The sequence below is a fragment of the Cariama cristata genome, unplaced genomic scaffold, assembly GCF_000690535.1.
Source record: "Cariama cristata isolate BGI_N322 unplaced genomic scaffold, ASM69053v1 scaffold298, whole genome shotgun sequence".
Taxonomy (NCBI): Eukaryota; Metazoa; Chordata; class Aves; order Cariamiformes; family Cariamidae; genus Cariama; species Cariama cristata.
Genome location: NW_009631402.1, coordinates 19,905 through 42,593, shown reverse-complemented (window position 1 = coordinate 42,593; position 22,689 = coordinate 19,905). Strand labels below are relative to the sequence as shown.

The 22,689-nt window shown below is 35.8% G+C and overlaps 1 protein-coding gene across 1 annotated transcript in view; it reads right to left on the bottom strand.

The window, feature by feature from the left end:
• LOC104155970 (sentrin-specific protease 6-like) overlaps positions 1-22,689 on the bottom strand; it is a 48,141-nt gene that overhangs the window by 9,894 nt on the left and 15,558 nt on the right. Inside the window, 8 exon segments of the mRNA XM_009705927.1 lie at positions 1,105-1,284; positions 2,686-2,728; positions 3,638-3,808; positions 6,380-6,612; positions 7,458-7,860; positions 12,162-12,304; positions 13,865-13,935; positions 19,342-19,362. Of these exon segments, the coding sequence (XP_009704229.1) occupies positions 1,105-1,284; positions 2,686-2,728; positions 3,638-3,808; positions 6,380-6,612; positions 7,458-7,860; positions 12,162-12,304; positions 13,865-13,935; positions 19,342-19,362 (1,265 nt within the window).

The following is a 22,689-nucleotide window of genomic DNA, read 5'->3' as shown; positions in this document are numbered from 1 at the left end:
TAACTGAGTTTTCTCATTTTGGAAACGAGGCATCTACACACAATTGCTTACACAGCCATGGATTCAGACAAAGTAATTTCATTGCTCCCAAAGCAAGTAGCAACTGTGCTATCACAAAGTACTCCTAAATATCAGGTAAAATAGAGCAGTTGCATGTAAAACTAGCTCAGTGCCACAGCCTCAGAGGGAAAAGCTGGGGGGAGAAAGGCTGAGAGACATGCTAAGAGAAGCATCTCTTACCCAGACAACTCAGGAAGCTTTTCCTTTTTTCACCTGTGAACACCTGTGTTCACCTGGGGTTTAATGCCTGCTCCCAGGCTTGTCTCAGCTCCCCCATTACTTTTGTAATTGTAACACACCTTACAGCTCATACTTTTTGCAAGAGGTGGGTAAGGCTATTATAACAGTATAATGTGTTGGAAGCACACAATTCTGAGATTGCTGAAAGCGTTCTTCCTCCATTTGAATGCATCCTGTATCTATGAAGCCAAGTAAAAGTATAAATACCCCCAAGATTTAACCTAGAGAAAAGCCTGTTTACGGGAAGAGGACTTTATGCTAATTTAAAAGATAGTGTGCATATTAAGATGCTAGACCCTTGAGGAAAACTATGTTGAAATTAATTTTAAGATACATGAAGACAATCCACTTATTTTCCAAGCAGGTGTTTGTCTACATCACATCACTACAAGCGTATGGGGAAAAAGACCCAAACTGACCCACACGACAGTGTTTACTGAAGTAAGCCTGTAAGCAGAACAGCACAGAAAGCAGCAGTAAATATAAACATAAAAATGTAAAGGCCCATATAAAAAAGCTAAACCAATCAACTTGTTTTCATTCAGTACAAATATTAACAAAAAAAGTTATACTAAACTGACTAAATGTTGTAACTAGCATGTGTCTGGACAAACAGAAGACTCCAGTTTTGCCAAGCTGTTCTGAACTGTACTCCTCATCAGCACTGGAAGGTGAGTGTCTGGAAAAACACACCACCTGTCCCAGCCAGTGACGCCAGTTTTAGTCTTTAGTGCAGTCAGTCAGCATCCAAAACATTAAAAACACAATTTTAAGTGAATAGTAGACTAAAATTGTTTTACTTACTGTCTCCTTTACATTCGTACCAGACATTATCTTTACTCATTTTCAGTTGCTCTCTCAGGCTACTACAGGTTGATGGGACTGTTTGTAGGAAAACTACTGGTAATTTTCGGACACTACACCATTCACATTTGGTAAGTTCTGAAGTTTTCAAGTTAATCTCTCGGATATCGCTTTCTGATTCTAGGAGAAAATAATGACGTTACATCAAATTATAGTAAAAAATACGTAGGTTTCCTTTACAATTTCCCCCTTGGTTTTAAGAAGAAATCAGTATGTGCTCATTAACTTTCTTAAAAGTTTTTAAAAGTTTGAAATTAACACATATCCAGGAAGTGATGTCTGTTAATATCTTAAAAGACAAACTGAACTCCACCATCACTTGTCAGGAAAGTAACCAGAAACAAACTGTTTTATCCTCACCAACTTTAATTTGGATTTTATTCCACAGAAAAACCACCATTTCCAGAGATTTTAATTTGCAGCTATTGCTATGACACATTTTACAATAGGTCTGTAAAACTTTCTTTCCAGATCTATCTTTGACCAAGTTCCCTTATAAAAAATAACTTTAAAATGAAGAGGAGAATAAACACACGCAGAGAAATTATCCGATTGCCTGAGGAAAATAAGGTACTGCTCTTAATGTATTACCAAAAAGAAATGTCAGCAAAATGGTAAATTTTTAACACTACATCTGATGCTGCGGATGCCAATATTGAGTATTTTACAGGTTTTACTGAAGGCAAAATGTGTGAAGTCAAAGTTCCCAGAATTTCGTGAAAAGATTCAAAAGTTCAATGCCGGTAATTATTTCTAGGTCAGAAAAACTGTTAATCATAGTCACTTAAAGCTTTAGTTAGTGGCAGCTTCCATAGATGCTTGATGGCAGCCTCCAACACAAAAACTGTATCCCCTTATGTAGGGGACAAAACATTAGAACAGAAGGAGAAATGGAGCCAACATAAAATCCTTCTAACAAACAAAAAATCAATGCAACAAATCTGTCTCCTCCTCTTTTCCTTGTAAAAGGGAGGAGACGCTGCAGGGAATTCCTGAAAAGTCTAAGGTTTTTTCTTAACTTAAATTCTAGTAAATATTTAATGCCCAGACAGATGGTGAGTAAAAATTACTAAAATGGTTACCACTTAAAGAGTTTAATTTGCATCATCCTGAACATAACTGCAGAAAACCGTACAATGGAAAAAAAACCCCAAACAAACATAAAAGGCATACCATTGCTTTCTACCCTAGTAGTATTAGTGGTTCTTATTATTAGTGGAGGGAATGCTTCCCCTCCCCATCCCTGCCATCCTTCCCTTGGCATTTAGCAGTCAATGTCCAGCAGTCGCCCTCTACACCCTCCCTTCTTGCTGGCAACTGAATTCACATCCCTGGGCCTGCCAGAAAGGGAGTCTGCTGCTTGTAAAGACAGGGCAAACAGTTCCCCAAAGCAGAGCATCCACTGGCTGCAGACTGGAAGTGGTGGCCACCATTTAATTTTGCTTCACTTGTTAATTCCTTTCACAAAGTTACTTCATTCAAAATATATATATTGAGTATCAACATAAAAGATGTACTCACCTTCTTGACTTTCTAGGCGTATTTTGATATAATCCAGGCAAAACTGTGGAAGATGACACAATAACATTTCAGATGTCTTCTCCAAATCAAAATTGCCTTAAGGCCTTTTAACTATTACTAAACACATTTCAATTGACTAAGTACTTAAATAAGGAAAAATTTAAAATAAAAATGTAAAATGTAAATTTTTTTTAAAAAGTAAAATGTACATTTTAGTACAACTCAAGGAAGTAAGTATATTCTTTATTATTCAGTGTCTCTTTCAGTCATATTGACTGTTGAAACTTAAGATATCTTCTAAGTACTCCATTTTCAAAAAGGTTAAAAATACTCTGAAAAATAACACTAATTATAGGGAGGAAAAAAAATCTTCCAAAGAGAATGTAATCTATCAGTAACTGTATTTAAACAAATCAAATAGTGGGGTTTTGTAGAGAGGTGGAAAGAACAACACCTCTCTGCTATTTATGTGGTTACCCCAGCAAGAAGTAGGCATTTTACCTGGATTACTGCATACAACACAACTAACATTCAATGTCTCCACAACTAACATTTAATGTTAACCTAGAAGGTTAACAAAAAACATACTGTTCTATAGAAGCAAAATTATTCACCTGCAGACACGCTGCTTCCTCCCACCTATCAACATCTGTTTTTTGGTAATGGTTGCCTTCAATTTTCTTAACAAATGCATGATCATTCATAAGCCCCAGCCCCCCAAGTACACAGGGATTTCAAGGGTTTTGCAGGCACGATGTTTCTCTTAAACACCAGAACTAGATCGTATGCACTAGTACGTGATAGTACTTTGGGATTCTTTGGGAATCACAGCCTCTGAAATCAGAGACAAACTTACTCTTCCACAAAGGTAAATATTACGTGATTCAAGTATGAAAATAACAATGTCCATCAAAAACTGAAAGGGGATTTGTCAAATAACAAATTTACTTACAATCACAGGTTCCACTACCATTCTTCGCAGTGTTCCTATTCGTATACTTCGACAGTTCAGAATAACACTTTCACAGGAATTTTGATAATTTAGAGGTACAGCTTCAGTTACAATCTCTTGAGAAATAACTTTACGACGTTTTATTGGAGTGTTAGACACAATGTTCCCAAACTGAAAAGTAATTTTCAAGGTTTCAGAATGTCTCACTAAGATTTATTGCTAAAACAAGCTTTTTAAAAACTAGTGACTAAATTTTTGGTTACTTTTCTGTTGGTCAATAGGATTACTTACTATAACATCCACCTCAACCATATACAGAAGGTAGAAATTTCCTAAAGGACTTTTTGGAACACCTGAAGGTGTTAATACTGCTAGATTCAAGAAAAAAAAATGTTAAGTTGACACTTGCAGACATTTTGTTAACATTTCCAAATCACAAACAGTGCTTCTAAAATTGCCAAAACCGATTTAGTTTTTGTCATTTTCAAACACTGTGCAGCCTGGAAAAACAAGCTTATTTTTAATATACTTTATTTGCTTATTTTTATAAAAAAACCTCATGCTGTAAAAGCACCACAATGTTGGTGGCTATGTTTTTTCTTTCAGTTTCTATTAGTCTAAGCTTTTGGTAACTGAAAACACTGAGTAATTACGGAAGTGCAGTGCATCACCACATTAGGAGGAGTAGAATCTTCAAGAACTATAAATAAATAAGCCAAATCAAAACTCCTTAAAGCAACTCTACAGAATTATTAAGATGTTTTTAGGTTAGATTCCAGGGTCAGAACACTAAATACTGAAAGAAGGCCACATGGAGTTTGGCTCCAGTTCAAGAAAGTCTCTAGATGCTGACTGAAGCTGTAATCTCAATGAAGTCTCCTGCTTACCAACAGAACAATCTTACAAAAACCTACTAAAATGAAAGAAAGCTGGCTGATAGCCATCAGATTAATATATTTATTTGCTGTATTGCTTATATTTTGCTCTACTTTGTCGAAGGATTTTCTGTACACTAGGCTTTTCTTTGGTATCTACATTGTTTCATAAAGCTGTCCATTAATAAACATACTTTTGGGTTACAAAATACAATTAAACTCCCACAGAAAAACATTTTAAGGGATTCAGTATTTCTATTAAGATTAAATCTCGACAATTATTTCGAAGTCCTTAATCACTAGTCTATCTTGGAGATAATTCAAAATATACTTTTGGATGCTTCATTTAAATACAGTAGAGAAGGCAGAAATTCTAAATCCCTGTAATTCGAATATTTTCCTAGGACTCTTGTTGAAGACAGGTTTTCATTTTTGTCTGCTGGACTAGCTAGATATTATTAAAAGCTCAAAACTCAAATCACAGACAAATAGTAAAACAGTAAACATTAAAGTGGCGTTATATTCAAGCAGCCTCTTCAGTAAAGAAATAATGAATATTTTGAGAGAAAAAACAAATAAACAAAGCTTCTTAAAGCTTCTTCTATCATAGCTACCAAAAACACTGTGATACCTGCAATTCTTGGTAGTTTCCTTGAATCAATGCAAAGTTTGTGTTAAATTTCACCAAAAAAATTGCTGTTTCCCTTGTTTTCAAAAGCAAGCTCTTTTCTACTTTTGTCTAAAATATGCAGTTAGTTTCCAATGTTACAACTGGTTCTTAAAGACTGGTGAACAGGAACATATGGTGATAAGAAAGGAAAACATTTGGGAGAGTTTCAGAAATCTTAGACACCAGTGCCTTCACAATGCAACGTTTTCAATTAATCCAGCACGTAATGCCAGAATAACTGAAATTCAAAACTATTTATCATCCAAGCTTTTAGCCCTACAGCTTTATTGTAGGCTGAGGTTCACAGCTTTGTATTCATAGTGGTGAATAATTATACACCACATTATAAACATCCATAATTTCATCAATTATAGCACCAGAATGTTGGCTTCTGAATCTCAACATAGCATGAATGTTTTGGCATCATTACTTGAGCGTTCTAACTCAGAAAACACAAAGGATTTGAAACTGCAAGTGGAAATCTGATTAGATACTCTTGTTGAGCCAAACTCACAATAGTGAAACTGGCAAGTGACCCAAGAATGGTTTTTATCAGTACTATTAATTCAACACCAGTTGCCACAGGGAATTTATACTTCTTAATGGCTCACTGTTGAGGTGGTTATGTTTTTAACATACTATGAAAGCTGTCCCCTTTGACAGCACTTAACGAGTCTGCTCATGGTGCATTTTTTGTCTTTGTTTATCGAATTCTTGCAGTGGTACTCAACTAAAAAACAAAAGCCCCACCTTGAAATCCTTAAAGTAAGTGCTATTAATTGCGACAGTTGTCAAAGGATTTTAATTTCAAAGGATCAATCTTGTTCCCAGTGTCTCTTTCCATGTTTAACTTGGTATGTCCAAAGTCTTACCAGGCAACAGCTGGTACTGACATTCTTCTGCAAAGTAGGCCCTTGAGTTTCACAGAGATACCCTGCCCACTCTCAAAGAGTATACATTCAACACAGAAGCATCTATGTGAAAAGCATAATTCAAATCATTATGAACGCTTGTAAAAATGTAATGAACACATTTTCTTATGTTTCCAGTATTCTGTAAGCAGAGATACTACTCCATGAGCTGCTAAATAAGAAAAGCAATCAAAGACAGTCAACTTCTGACAAAGCAAAACAAGCCTTTACATTTTCCATTTATGATTTGATTTTTGTTTTCTTTAAACAAAGCATTAAATAGTACCTGATCTTTCATTCTTGCTTTTCTTGGTAGTGTGACTGCAATTTCTGTGTCTGTTGTTATACTACCTATTCTCTGTTCTATTCCACAACTGTTTTCCTTTAATGCTGCTTCCACCTTTCCTGTAGAAGGAGCTGGGGAGGAGCGGGCTGAATCTGCAGGACGAGGTGAAATGCTTTCCATTCTCCTAGTGCTGCCACTATCCTCCTCATCATCATCATCACTAGACAAAACAACTAAACAGAAAATATTAAATTCTCAACCACTACATTTTTCTGTAACAGAAATTTCTTTTCAAGCAATAGCTTAAAAGTAATTTATGTAATTGTCCTGCAGTGCCAAAAAAGTCCACATTTATCATTATATTATGCTTTTATTAATGTTTATTTGGAATCTGCTCGCAGGCGCTCTCTCCCTCATTTTTTATTTCTCACAACTAACTACATGAGAAATGAGTATCGTTAATCTGCCTCTAGACACAGAAGTGAAGCCATACATTTCTTGGCTCAGTCAAGAATTGACAGTGAATAATACAACTTAAGAAAAACTGACAAGAGAAATTATGACTAAAATTGTTCAAATCAGTAAGACAACATGGTCTGGTAAACTAAGCATGGAACTAGAAACATAATTTCCCAAATTCCAGTTTCTTCCTGCTTGTAAATTAATTTTGAGTCTATGCAGAGAAAGCACAAAAATTAACATTTTACAAATTATGAAATTTAAATAAATGTGTAGCTCAAAAGGAAAGAGGGAAAAAATATAAAATAAAAATCAAAGACTGTCTTTCCCTTTGGGAGAATGAATAATGAAATTCTGCCAAGAATGCTTTTTAAAAAAATTATTAAGTGTAAGTCTTTTTAAAAAACAAACAAAAAAAATTCATGAAATAATTTTTGTTTTCCCCAGTACCTCAGTATATGTAAAGGAAATTATGAAAAGGTCTGTCCCTCCTCCCCAAGAACACATCCACAAAAAAATTCCATGTTAAATCAGTACTGTAAACCTGCAAGGACAGTTCCTTCATTATGCAATATTTTGGGTTTCCAGTTTATGGCTACGTTCATAAAAAGGTACTTACTTGGATCATTTAGTTCAGATGGTCTTGTACTCCTCTGTCTTAAGCTTCCTGTAATTTTAGGATTTTTTGTCCCAGTTATAAGACCAACTTTTCCATTCTGTCGTAACATAGAATGTCCTACAACTTCATTACTCAGTAGAATATCCGTTGGGCCTTTCCCAACAGCAGAACTGTAAAACTTCTTTGTATTGAACCCTGTACCTGAAGATTTTTGCCCTGTTGAATTCTGATGTATTGAAGAACGTGATAAAGGTCCCATAGATTCATTTAATGTCACAGTTTGTCTGGAGACTCTCTGCATATCCTTTAGAGAAGCACTTTCACAATGTCGGCATTTGGTCTGATTTTCATTTGCCCGCCCACAATTTGGGCAATCAGTAGAATAATCAATTTGTTCCAAAAGCTAGGGGGGAAACACACACACAAAATCAGTAAACATGTAAGTACAAAGACATCATTTCCAAATCCTGCATTTAATTTCTGCTCAGAATGAAGACTGACAACACTCTATTAGCAATTACAGTAAGCAGAGAAAGTAAACATTAAAATACAGTTTGATTTTTTTCATTTAAGAAAATGAAAAATGTTCTAACAGGAACAAATGTCATTTGCGGTAATTCTTTAAAAAAGTGATTAATATTGGACAATTCAATTTTCTTTCTTGCCATTTTTCTTTCCATACGTAAAAGGTTGCACACAATTCAGAGATATATATATATCTCTCCATCAGCAAGAAGGTCCAGTTACATCATTTCTGTAAAAATAGTTTTATTGGATGAAAATAAAGTAACCTAAGGATCCACAGAGTAATGCTAAAGAGGACTACAAGCAGCCTCCTAGGTCATGAAATTCATCTGTCCTTCCAAGGTAACTTTTAACAGCCTGGCAAAGCATGCAGAAAAACCACTCCTCAGAAAAAGAAAAAAAAAGAGAGAGAGAGAGAAGAACAAAAAGAAAAGGAAAATACATTGCTAAGCATAGCACAAAAGAAAACAGGACTTTCGGAAAAGGAGTTCCCCAAACTTTCAAGTTGAAACCAGGGGCTACAAGGGAAACCATATCCTATCACTGCAGAGAGAGAGAGATGTGTTTTGTTTCTCTCACATGTACTAGGTTCCACTTAACTATGTAGCCCAAGAGCAGAACTTCAAGTTCTAAGTCTAAGGTATTCAATACTAACACATAAGCTACTAAATGTGTACTGAGTTGAATATGGGACACCTCTAGAATTGAAATTCAACATCTGTTAGTATCTCCTGGAACACTGAGCTCAAATGCCATCACCACTGTACTGTGAACTACATCCCACCAAAAACTTCTTGAATCTACTTTCAAAACATGGATCACAATTTGCACCCTCTCCACCCCCAGCCACGAACACCTTTCCAGCAAATGGGACTTCCTCAGGTGTAGGACCTTCAGTCATTTTTAAAAACAAACGTAAAGACAAAAGTCATACAAGGAGAATATATTATTTTACAGAATTTCTGCAAATTAAGAAAGCTACATATATCATAATGAAACAGATGGAAAAAAAAAGGTGTATAAAATGTATCACATCTTTAAAATCTGAGTGGAGGGATAAGATAGCAAGTGACATGAAAACCAATTGTTGTGCCTCAGGCCTCAGTTAGAGGATGTAGTTTTTACACAGATACTGCTAATCGCATCGAAGAATTTCAATTAGATGTTAAAATATTCAAGAGAAGCTACCAATCGTACCTGAAGGATCTTAAGTATGGAATAAGTGCACCCCTCTACTTCAAGCACACACCAAAAATTTAAAACCAACTTCCCTTCCATGGTTTGAGAGCCTGCATCCTGATAGTAGGGGTTAGCAGTGTTTAACTAAGAGGGACATACTCCTTTTTTAGGCTCTACTTTAAGATAAATGACTACTTAAGTAGATGAGTTCTGCCTAAATGTGTCTGCCCTATAACTTCTATAAAACAGCATTTGTTTGAAATCTGCAAAATACAAATACTATATGCCCTATACAAATACCCTGCTTTATCTCTAAAAGTTTCAGAATCCAGAGTTTTTGTTATTTTTCAGGTTTTTTTTAGTAAGCGTTTTTGAAGGAGAAAATCCTCCTTCCTTTAAAAATTATGTACATTTTTAACAATTGGAAAGTGCAACCTGTTACAGTCTAGTAAGACAGAAACCCATTTACACTTTGCCTGACAAGCAGCTGGTTATGTCTGTAATTCCTCTGGCACAAAACCACAACCAACACTTTTGAATTGTTCAAAGGTTCCATAAACCTCCAATCGATCATCCGCACACTTTGGCAACTCATGGCTCATGAAAACGCATATGGTTCACGACAAATGCATAAATCATCGTGTTAAATCCCTTTACTGTAATAAAGGATAAAACTTAACCCATTCAAAAAAGAAAATAAAACCAAGAGTTGTGCTAGTGAATTCAGTCACAGCAAGATCTGTTCTATATCCAGAAAGTGTATCTGCAAACTATACAGTCTTACAGGATCATAACCATCCTATGGAACTGGAGTAAAGGTTCACCTCGCCCTGTGCTGTACTTTCAACAGCGGTCCATGGTAGATGGTTGAGAGCACAGGGAATAGAGTAAGGACATATCCTCCTTACTTGATGTCATTACCAATCTAGGTATTTCCTGAATCAGTGGCTGAATTTAAATCAACCTGTTTAATGATGATGTAGCCTCACAAATTTTATCAATCCCTTTTTGAAATCTCATAATACATCATGTGAAAAATAGCAGAGTTTCACCTTTTTTTAGGCTTACTGCTTGACAGTTTTAGCACAGGCACTCTTGTGTCTGAGCAAAAGCAACCAGTTTCCATTCATGACCGCTGGTGTTCTCAACATTACAGATTTCCAAGATAAGCATGGGAAAAAGTACCAGATGTAATTATTAAATACTGTTCACAACTTCAGTCTGTCTGATGGCTCTGGAAATGAAAATACGCCCTTGGAACAACGTAATTGAGTCTGTTGCTTTGTTTTTTTAATCGGGGAGACAGAGAACAGCTTGTTTTAGCAACACGGTCAGCTACACACAACCTGGCTCAAGGACCCCAAGCTGCTGCTGCTTCTACATGGAGCTCCAGCCCTCACTTTCCACATGTATACAATGCAGAAAATAGTTACGGAAGTCAGTACCATGGCTTTGTAATAGGGAGGAATATGCTGAAAGCACACCTCACTTCGACATGTACACAGAGTCTTCCAGTTAAAGCTAGGAGTTACTGCAAATGGCCTACACAGATCACAATCCAGCCACAAATGATGAGGCTGCTCTCCTTCCTCTCATGCTAATTCACGTAATTTGTAAGGAAGAAGTTCTATGTATTAAAAGATGGTATTTGTTAGATCTTCAGACTGAAAACTGTTTTATCAAGGCTGCGGTAAGATTCCATTTATTTTTAAACTGTTTTCTTCAATGACCATTTCAATCTAGAAGACTGTTTTCTGCTTTTGTCCGTTACCTGATAGGACATAGGGTAGGCTGCAACGAATATTTTACTTCTTTAAACAAACATAAACAAAGTTATCAATGTAATGATTAAAACAGAACCACAGAACTGTAATGTCTTTTGTTTTGTTTTTAACTGTTTTGTTACTTCATTACTTAGCTTGTATAGATCATATCTATATAAATATTGTATGTAGATCAAAAACTCAGTTATTAAAATGTCCAAGAAAATCCTGTTAATTAACTACGTATGTAATGGAAATGTATAAGAGTAGTACAAACTATTTCACCCTAACAAAGAAATATAGTCTGACTTACTTTCTAATACACAGGAGCAAACACAAGCTGATTATATATAAGAATCACAGACCTACTGTTTGGTTTTCTTTGTTTTGTTTTGTTTGTTTGTTTTTTTTTTTTTTACCAAAATCTCCTGACAGGGAGTTTTGCTTTGATAGTCATACAGTGTGACCTGTATGTGGCCATTATGAATCTTTCATAGTAATCTGGGAAGATGGTCAGAAATACAGAGCGCCTTACAGGAATTTCCAAAATATCTTGCATCTGATATTTAGAAAAGTTCCAGACAAAACCTCCTGGTTGGCTGCATCTAGACCAGAGAATGCCATTTGGATATCTGCGCTGGTTTCACTGAGAAAGACAGTAACTTTGTAAGAAGTACCTGCATCTTTGCAGTACCTCTATCTTTATTGTTATCAGTACAGAAAATCGTGACACACAGACACCAAAAAAACCCCATCTGTCAGAGAGTAAAATACTGTTCCTCCATTTCATAGAACTTTGTAAGAAGTACCTGCATCTTTGCAGTACCTCTATCTTTATTGTTATCAGTACAGAAAATCGTGACACACAGACACCAAAAAAACCCCCATCTGTCAGAGAATAAAATACTGTTCCTCTATTTCATAGACACCAAACCAAAATTATCATTTTCTGGTTTATCAATCAGCCAATCAATTTAAACATGGGTTCTTTTGCTTTCCAGTGCAGCATTCGTTTGTTCAAATTAGAAAATAAGTATTTCATAGCTAGTATCAATAATAACAGTTAAATATCTCTATGATTATAACATTTTTTAAAAAATTAATTACGTAAATCTTTCTCCCAACTCTAAGGATTTTTAGAACATTAACTTATTTTACAACTGAATGTCTGTTTTTAAAATATGCATCAACTTTTAAAGTTAAACAGAAGTTTACATGTTTTTAAAATCTAACCCACCTTTAGCTGAGGTAAGCATTTTTTTGTAGAAGACAGAGCCAAGTCAGATTGATACGAATTGCAGTGACGTTTCTGTTGCACCTTTCTCTTAATTTCAGATTCTGATTCTGATTCTGACTCTTCTGTGTTTTCCATTATACTGTCTAGGAGGGGAAAAAAATGCAAAAAAGTTAACAAGAAATATCTACTCATATGCTATTAAAATTATGATCAATTATTTCTTCACATACACTAACCTGAACTAAACAAACACCTTGTTAAACATCCAACAAACTACCCTGCTTCAAGTGTCTTATGATTTGTTGTATGAATAAGAAAAAATTCCCCAAAGTAACTTTGAAAATGTTGGGGTTTCAAGACTATTTCAGTGTCTCAGTGACAATTTGTACCTTATTATCTTTGCAGGAGGCTTTGGACTTGAAAATCGATACTAACTTCACTACAACTAGAATGGAGCATCTGCTACTGAAAGTAGGAGGCGATTTGCCAGATTATGCTGATGGTAATTTTCACTAAGGGACTGTTCGAATGCACTTAGAATAACTGGAAATGTTCTGTGGAATTAGGATTTATTCCCTCAACAAAGACTCAGCAGTACAGTAAACTATACTGCCGTAACCTGTTTTATACCGGGGCATTCATTTAAATACTGGAAGAGTATAGGAACAAAGAAACCCATAAATCAACAATGTACAGAGTGAGATTTTCTTTTAAGAAGTGCAGTATGTTGTACAAGAGTGCCTTAATTCAGTTTAATATAAAAGTACTATTTGTACTCCCTAGTTTAACTGCAGTCTCCATATTGGAACTTTCTAAAGTCTGTATTTTTTTAAATAGATACAAACACTTTTTCAATATACATACTGATAGTCTCACAAACATCCTACTATTAGAAGACATCTCAAAACTAAAGAATGATTCACTTTCAAAAAAGAAACAATAGGTGTTTTTTTTCTAAATTACCTTACTTTTGTGTAGAACTGATGAAGTTCTACTTCATGTTAACCTAAAAAGGCACAACAGAATAACCGGCCAGTGTAGATGGCTAAGCAGCTCAATAGCAGGCTTACAGACTGTATCTGTACCTACACTGACAAAGGTCAACCAAAACAGTGATTTTTCTTTTCCAATTTCACAATTTCCACACCTCAAAGCAAACTATATTTTCTCTACTGCATCTCCATCAAAGGTCTCTAACCAATGATATAAGAGCATATTTCAGTTGAGGTACAGAGCAGTGCTGCTGCTGGCTCTTCTATTCACTGCCTCAGCGCACAAATGTCCTTCATACCAAGTGTTATTTACCATGTTAAATATTCCACATACTAACAGTGCTACAGAAGCTCCTTGTCAATAATTCAAGAACCAGCTGGGGGCTTGGGCTCAGTCTAGATGATCTCCAGAGATCTGTTCCATCTCCAACAATTCGATGATTCTAAATTTTCCCAACTGCAGTCGTTTTTAAAATAACTGAATCCTAATTTAAAATTAAATTATAACATGACTGAACAGGTTGCAGAAATCTGTCACAAAGGACAAAATCCTCCCTTCACGCACAAACTTGTATAATCTAAAATAGCATGATATAAGGATATACATAGATATACTAAAGGTTACACAGAGTTTGGCAACACACCTGCCCAAAGCAGGTATTCAAAAAATTATTCTGCTTAAAAGAAACGAGAACTCTAAACATAACTTACCCACTCCTTGAGACCGCGGTAACCTAATGTGGTCTGCTTCTACTTTCTGAAGCTGAGGTGGGTATTCTTTTCTGGAAAATGAATTAGATATACAGTTGTTCTTTTGACAGACACCATTATAATTTAGCCACAATTACAAATGAACAAAATAAATCTGAAATGTATCTGAAAGTTATGACTAAGTAACATCTATTACATGCTATTTCTACACTTTAAAAATATTACCAGAACGCTATGAACAGCTACAGTAAAGGTCTTAGAAGTGTTCCTGATCTAAATCCCCTTTGACAGTAATCAATAGTTCAGGAGTCTGTCACTTTCAGACCCAAGTCCTCAAAGACTGAAGCCTGCATCTCTTCCTCCTCCTCATTCATGAAGTACAAGATAGATACTTTCAAAATCCAAAAATAGAAACAACTGTTATTTTGATATTAAAGTAAACTTCACAAGTTCCACAACTTACAAAACAGGAAAAGATGTAAAACAGAGGAAAGAGATCTGATGTCAAAAATTGTTGTGGCCAAAAAATAAGAACACAGGAGAAAGCATAGTTCCTATATATTTGTTTTTAAAATATAATAATATAGACAAATTAGTGGATAATAAAACTTTTGTTGGTATAACTTGCATAACGTACATATCACATATTTTTTGCTCAAATTAATGCAATATAAAGCCTTATCATAAGATTTTGAGTCTCCTGAAAGATATTTTCAGTTTATACACAAGTGGGTCAAATAGTGCTACTACCAAATGGAGATTCCTGAAGCTCACTGCATCTCAGTTACTGTTTGTGGCCGTTCTCTTTCCCAGTCACCTTACCCTGCTCTGCAGCTGTAGATTACTCTTCCTGTGTAACAGAAGACAGCACGCAGGAGGCCTTGCCAACAACTTCAGCAGAAACTGGCTTCCCTGGCAAGTTAAGCCAGCGCACTAGGCTGCAAATGGGTCACTCGCATCCCATGCTGCTGCTACCTCTGATTACAAGGCCATTAATCAACAGCAAGGGGCAAAGAAAACAGTTGTAGGCAGGAACATCTCAAACCAACAGCTAAATTTTGAGGACACACCTGACAAAAATTCGGCTATGGCTGAAGCAGACTTCAGCACTAGGCGTAGTTTTTATTTCTTTCAGGACAGCATTTTCTAATGCACCAAATTATAAAACCTTTGCATTTTCTAGGTAATAACTCTCAGAGTTTTCCCATATTTTATTATTAATTAACATCTTTGGAACAAGATTAATCTACAGCGCCCTTTGGGATACCTCTTACCTAAACACAAACACGTTTTATTGTGTTGAGGTGCTGCAGCATGAAGGAAAACTTGGGCAGAAAGAAGGGCTGAGAAAGATGCATGGCTGGATTGCAACACAGAACATAGAGACATCCCTGTACTTTACCATGAGTGCCCACAAGCACATAAACTACTTAATTTGTCATCTGTGATTTGTTACTGATTGTGTCAAACATGTTTCTGAAACAATCCTGCTCCCCCTCCCCCAAGTTTTTTTAATGCCTGCACACACAAAAATTGAACCAAAAGCAGAAACTCAACATGAATATTTGTTCATAAATTAATTGTATGGTTTTTTGGAACATTTTCTTTAAAAATTCAAATCACAAGGGATTACTTTAAAGGCAGAATTGTTGGAAATATAAGGCAGAGTTCAAACTAATCATTACATACTGAGAAGCTGTTACTACCAAAACCAATGATAACGACCTTCTAAGGGGTAGAAAAAACCCTGTAACATCATTATAGGAGATTTGAAAAATACAAACTTTGCAGTAAGGACGTGTGAGCTGCTGTCTGACATGCTGTAATTATCTTCCAGTAGTATTTCATAACAGTAAGTCTGGTTTTGAACATAACCACTGTTGGAAAAATTATTTTCCATAAAAAGTTTTAAAGATAAAACATTTACTTGATATTTAAGAGAAAAAATATTGAAACTATTTGACATTGAACTGAAAGTAGTGAAAACAGTATGGTAGATCTAGAATACTACAATTTCTTTTAAAAATTAGCTTGACATTTCACAGTTTCCAGACAATTGGAAGCTATGATTTTTCTTCTAAAAATCATACAGGTTTGTATTACATTTTTAACTTGCAACATATATTTATCCTTTTAAGATGATAAATTCATCACTTACAATATATTGCTAAATAATTTTTTTATAATAAATTGGAGTACAATAGCATTAGTTACCCTTGTCTGAATTTTGTATTATCAGCATAGGCTCATATTGGTACTTATTAAATGGCCAAACACTTGCAAGAATACAAAAGGGCTAGCATAAAACGAGTATCTTCTCCCACAACATAAGATTTTTATTCGTATGCTGACAATGCACCAGTAACACCCAAACCTAAGTTACGAAAAACACCTCAAGTCAACTGAGGCTTCCCAACACAGTTTACTTTGATTAGCAATTCAAGGTCAGGTTTGTAGTTGCTTTGTATTAGAAACAAAAGCAAAGACCATTTTAAACACTACTTAATTGTAGATTTCATCTGAAAAAAAAATGTTTCCTTGGAGACAGTACCAGCCCTCCCACACCAGGGCAGCAACTTGAAGCACCTCCTGTGAGTTTCCTCTCCTGTCCCCCCCCCGCACAAACCAGAAGGCCAAGTCCCCACCACAGCGTTTTCACAGATGACTAAAGGAAGGGTCCCCCCCTCAGCCCAACCTTTGTTGCCATTTGAACCTGCAGACCCACTGAGACCTTCTCCGGTAAAGTACTCGGGACACGGAGTGGTTTCATGGAGTGGGAGTGCAGAAACAGAATGGAAACTATACTCGGGTTTTTTAAAATTGAACATGACATCTGTCTTTAAAAGGACTATTTGGAAAACAAAAGAAATTCTTATAAAAGATTAAAAAACACACAGCACTTCAAAACAAATGCCTTCTTGCTGTTAAATCCTAACTTAAACTAACAGTTTCCTGTTTCAAAAGGAATGAGGGCTCAAACAGCTAAACAGATTAAGATGCAAGACTACCTACATACTGTGTCTAATAGAAAAAACAAGAAATACAGTATTGATTGCTGTTCTTACCATCCTAGTAAATATTGAAAAAATACAATTTTTTTTTTGCCTGTTAGGTTTCCTAAAAATATTTATGAGATTTAGATTTTACTTGAAGAACAAGGTTCCATGCTCAGAGATTAAATCATTTTAGGCATCTCATTTATCTCATTCATTATAAGCAGTTTTGATTTTAAGACCTTTAAGTACAAGGGAGGTAATCCAGTATTTGATAAAAGCAACTTCAAGAAGTAGTAAAGCATCGAACAGCAAAACATTCATTACAACACCAACAAATATCAGGCTCTTCCTGCAACAGACATGACAAAACTATTGGGGGAGTGTGGACTGTGACAGTCCTGAACTTTTGACACAATCTTAACAGCTAAATGGTACAGCATTCTTAACTAAACATGTTCGGCCCAGACAGAACGGTGGCATTGATTTAGTATTTTCAGCACACATTTAAGTTACTGCCATATTCCTTTGCTGATGGAATTGGACCTTAATATCTTCACCTTGGGCTGGTAGACAGACCTTTGTGACAACCTCCAGCCAAAGTGAAATTGTCGTATTAAAATTTCTTCTCTAGAGGAAAAAAAAAAAAATAAAGGGGACACACACACACAAGGATAGACAACAACGGGGACAACAATTTCTGTCTATGCCAGAAAGGAATAAACCTAAAGAAATATCTGGATCTGGGAATTTAGGATATCTGGGAATTTTGGAATTTGCCTTAGATCAGAGTTTTCAAAATTACCCACAATCTGGTACGTGCCACATCAAAAATACCATGTATGTGCAAGGCTGCACCAACTCCTAACTCTGTTGAGGTGCAGGCTCACGCAAGAGCTGTGTTTAATGCAGAGCCTGGCTCTTTGAGAGGCTGCCTTACTCAGCCTTTCCTCACTCTGCCTCTGCATATTGCTATTTGGAGGTATACTACCACAGGCAGGCTGTTGGTTTCTACATCGTTACACAAAAACAGAGTAAAGCATGGTAAGACAGGAAGCACCAAGCTGCTGAGGGGAGATTTGCCCTCAGTGTGTCCTATAGGAAAAGCAGAGTGCAAAAGTCAAAGGCTGAAAGAGAGCAGCAGCAGCACAGGGAGTTGGGTTTTAGTACACAGGTCAGTAGCCCCGTTTGGCCCAGAAAGTAGGAGTTGCAGCTGCACTTACCATGATGGTAATGATTAAGACTAAATTTAGCAGCTCCAGCCTAAATCATCTTCCCCTGCTAGGACAGCAAGAAGCAGCAGGGAAGGGAAAAAGAACATACCCAGTAGTACTGGATTAAGAAGCAGCAGGTATCCCCAAGGGAAAATGAAGATCACTAGCTTGCTACTCAACCCTAGTCTTCTAAAACATAAGCGCCAAATTAAAAACATTAATAGCTGAATGGTTAACTAATAACATAAATGTAGCACAAAGAAGACCAGGAAAAAAACACATGAACTCAAAGCCCAGGCAGCGAGAGGATGATCAAATCCCAAATCTTAGAGGGCCTAAACTAACTGGTGAGTATCTCTCTGATATTTCTTTTAAGAAATAACGAAAGTCAGTAAAACAGAAAGGCTTCATTTTACTACTGAGTTTGAAATAAATCTAGAAAAATCCTGAATACACAAAGAACAGATCTACACTAGATTTCTGTGTTATTTACAGCATTATTGGTTAAACATTATATACACCGTTTAAACAATTCAATCAAGCGTATACTGCCAAAAAACACCTACATAGACTGGATATTTACAAAAACTCAATGAATTCGTTACTATCAACAAAACATTTCCACTAACATATAAATTTAAGGTACATAGGAAGAAATACAAATGCATGGTATTTCATACTGCTAACAAAATATTAACAGCAGTAAAACAGGTGTGAAATGAGTGAGAAATGAGCCTGAAATGAGCAATGAAAAACCAGTGTGCCTGGTTTTGCTATACATTTTGTTAATTGCTTTAACATATACACTTCATGAACAGAGTGTACACAGCAATGCAATAAAAACCTGTAATGCTATTCAAACTATGCCGAGATGACAGAGTGAAAGCTGTTAAACAGCCTACTAAGATGTTTCAGAACCATTCTATTACACAAAGTTTGCTGCTCTACAAGAAGAATTAGCGATGAATTCTTAAATTCCAGAGAAAGTTAAAATTTATCTATTTTCAAACACAGAGACAAATTTCCAGTGGAAATGTACCCAAAGTTCACATTAACATAGCATTATTTAGAGATGGATGTAAAGGTCCTTTTTTGGTAAAAGGGAATAAGTGAACCACAAAAACAGAACAAAACCAACCAACCTCCCCCTCACACATGAGCAGATATGATTGACTGGATCAAATATTCTTTAACTAGCATTGATAAAGCACTCATCCAGTTTGTTTCTTAATGCTTATTGCCATGCTCATTTCATCAACAGTAAGCTTACCTTTCCTTTCGGTCCAGATTGCTTAAAATATGAAAAAAGAAAAAAAAATGTAAGATGCAAAGCCCCACACGTGTTGCACATCACTAAATTCAAAAGTTATTAAATATAAACTATAACTGTTTCACTGTCTCTCGCACTCACTGGGCTAGTTTTCAAATGAGTGTTATTATTTCTCACAGCATTTTTGTAATAGTAATTATAAACATACAAACAAACGTTACTTCACAGACAGCAATGGTCAGTGGTCTAAATACGACATTGTCTTGCCTCTTTTTCAATCTGTAAAATTTGATTAATTCTGAACGCAACCTGGTTGTCTCACTTAATTCACGACAATGTAGAACCTGACGTGACAAAATCCTAATACATGAGCTAAGATCAAGCCTCATTTCCAATCCTTGATGGCCATGCAAAAGAAGAAAAAACAAATTTACATAACATCTCATTTTCAACTATTCAAAAAAATATTCAAGTGTTTAAATTGAGGGAAAAAAATTCAGAAAGCATTACTTAAGTGTTTAGGAGCCTGCACGCAATCAGCTACTGGATAGAGAAGGATAAAGAGAAGCAGTAAGCCTCCTCCTGAGATTTTGGCTAAAAAGAATCTCCAAAAATACTTAAGAATTAGGGCTACTAGTTTCAGAAGTGTCTCCTTTAACATCAGTGAATGTAGCTGGTGCTCACAGCTCAGGTCCTTTGTATAACAAGGCTGATATAAAAATAGAACCAAGCACAGCACGAAGACAACTTGAAAACAGTATCTTTATCTCTCCTGCCTTTTCAAAACTTGCAATATGGAATGCTGTAAGCTTTTAATCTATGTGGCGGTTCCTCCCAAATATCAAAAGCCTAACAAACTTCTGTCATATGTGCATGACACTAACATTATTCTAAATCAGAACAAATTCAAACTGATTCCTCTTTTACTTTAGTCAAATTAAACAGAGTAATGATATTACAGAGTAATATAAACTCATTTGCCTTTCCTTTTCACAAACAACACCCTCACAAGAACAGAGCAAACTCTCACTCTCTTGTTACTCAGAGGAACAGCAGGATCGAAAGTAAACCAGGGAAGAAGGTAATCCTGAGAATCCTATGGAATGTAGCATGAAAACACATTCAATCTCCACAGTGGTCTGGGAAGAGACTAAAAGGAATTAAAAACTGAACGTGACCACTGCAACTTAGACTAGCGCGGGGGCAATCAGCCAATGCTGCATGAAAGTGGGGAAAAATTGTTTCCAACTGGAGCTAGCCTTTACAACCAATAAGCACTGGTTTTGTGCAGGTCACATCCGAGCTTATAAATCCAGTCAGAACCAAACCATATCTGCATGGAGCCATATCCAGGTTCTCTGTGTCCTTGGCACTGTTAATAGGTAACTTGGACTATTTGTTCACAGGTCCTGTGAAGAGTCACACTGTGAAGAACTGTAAGTTTTAATGCTAAGGAGACCTAAAGGCAGGAAAAAAAATTCCAAAATGCCTGATACTGTACTCTGTCATTACATTAGATGCCTCACTTGTTTTAAAATCATAGAATCATAGAATCCTTTAGGTTGGAAAAGACCTTTAAGACAACTGACTCCAACTGTAAACCTAGCACTGCCAAGTTCACCAAATCCTTTATTGACAGAATACATTTAAAAGAATTCTCACTTTTACAACTCAGAAAGATTAAGAAATGAGAATCCTGGACAGATCCAGGAACTGTAACGATCAGTGTCCCTACAAACTGCTTCATGCAGCTCATGCATAAGATTTGTTAGACATGCTGTACATGCATGCTATTCCAATGCCAAGTCTTACAGAACAGTCAGTCAATAGTGTAAGATAGAACTATATATCCATTAAATGAAGCAAAATGGTTTGAACCAACATCACCACTAGGCTAAGCTGTATCTGAAAATCTGTTCTATCAGAAGTGAACGAATTTTTATTTCGCCCCTGGAATGTGAAAAAACATAAGTAATATTTATCAAAATATTATTTTGAAATGCCCAGTTTTGTTGTACAGGAAACTTATCTTTTAAATGTGAAACAGATACTCAGCCAGAATGTAAATTAATGTGCATGTGCAAAAAAGCTGGATAAAGAGATGAGAAATACAGTACACACCACAAGCTCCAAATTCCACTTGATAGAGACTGCAACTGAATTTCAAAATTAGCTCGCCCCATGTGACACCATCCCCAAAGAACCTAGTATAAATAACAGAATCTGTAACGTCAGTGCCAGAGACTCAATCTGCTCAGAACTAGTTTAATCATGTTTTTATTTTGGTTATCCTTTCAATAACCCACTATAGATTTAAGAACAAAATGTTAGGTTAGTTAAAACTATTTTCCCCATGCTGTTACTGATCACCACACCATAAAACAATTCTACAAATGCAAACAATGTAAAAAACCACCACTTTGTGTTGCCTGTAAACTACTATAGGAAAAACACCCCCAACACCTTAGAACTTAATTTCCATGCTACCAGCTTTCCTTTGTCTTGATATATACCTAGAATTTTCTTCTTGGTTTGCCACCCACATTCTCTGCATATATTCCTTTCTGAGGAGACACCATCAGAATTTACTTCTAAACTCAACTAGTGCCTAATGTCAGTAAAAACTAGCAAAAAAAACCAAACCAAAACAACTAGAAATATATGACCAAAAAAATTACCCACTTTATATGCACTGGAATTTTGTATTATGAACAGCTTTATAGTGTTATTTTAGTATTTTTTTTCTATGAACTATTATCTTCTCACTCATAAACCTACATTTTCCATATCAAGAAGCGTCGAGATCCCCCTTCTTTTTTAATTTAAAAAAAAAAAAAATCTAAAAAAAAAATGACTGGAGGGCATGTTCTATTAATTTTCAATCCTCTAACTCAGAAACAGATTCAGAAGCTTTTAAAAAGTAGTCAATTGAGTCAACTGGCAAAAGATACTGGCATTAAAAATCCTTTGCACAGTTCCTCTGTAAAGCTCATCCTCAGTCAATTAGATCATGCTGGTTCTGACATTTTCCAGTAGCAAAACATTGCTTGGAATTGTTATGACTTTGAAACTCCTAAAATATTCTTGGCAAAAGAATTAACTGTCTGTTGTTAATGTAAATGAACTACAATAACAACCCTAAAAGAAAACATATTTAGAAACATTCAAGATGACTACTATCCAATTACTTCATGCAATATTCAGCTCTCCTATACTATGCATTAGTTTCCTTTCTGAGTGTCACACATACAAAGTCGCTACTTTTATTTTTTCCACATTACATTGTAGACTTATAAAGAAGCAAGTCCCACAGGTGCGAAAGGCAAGCAGGCAAGTCTAACATCCCCT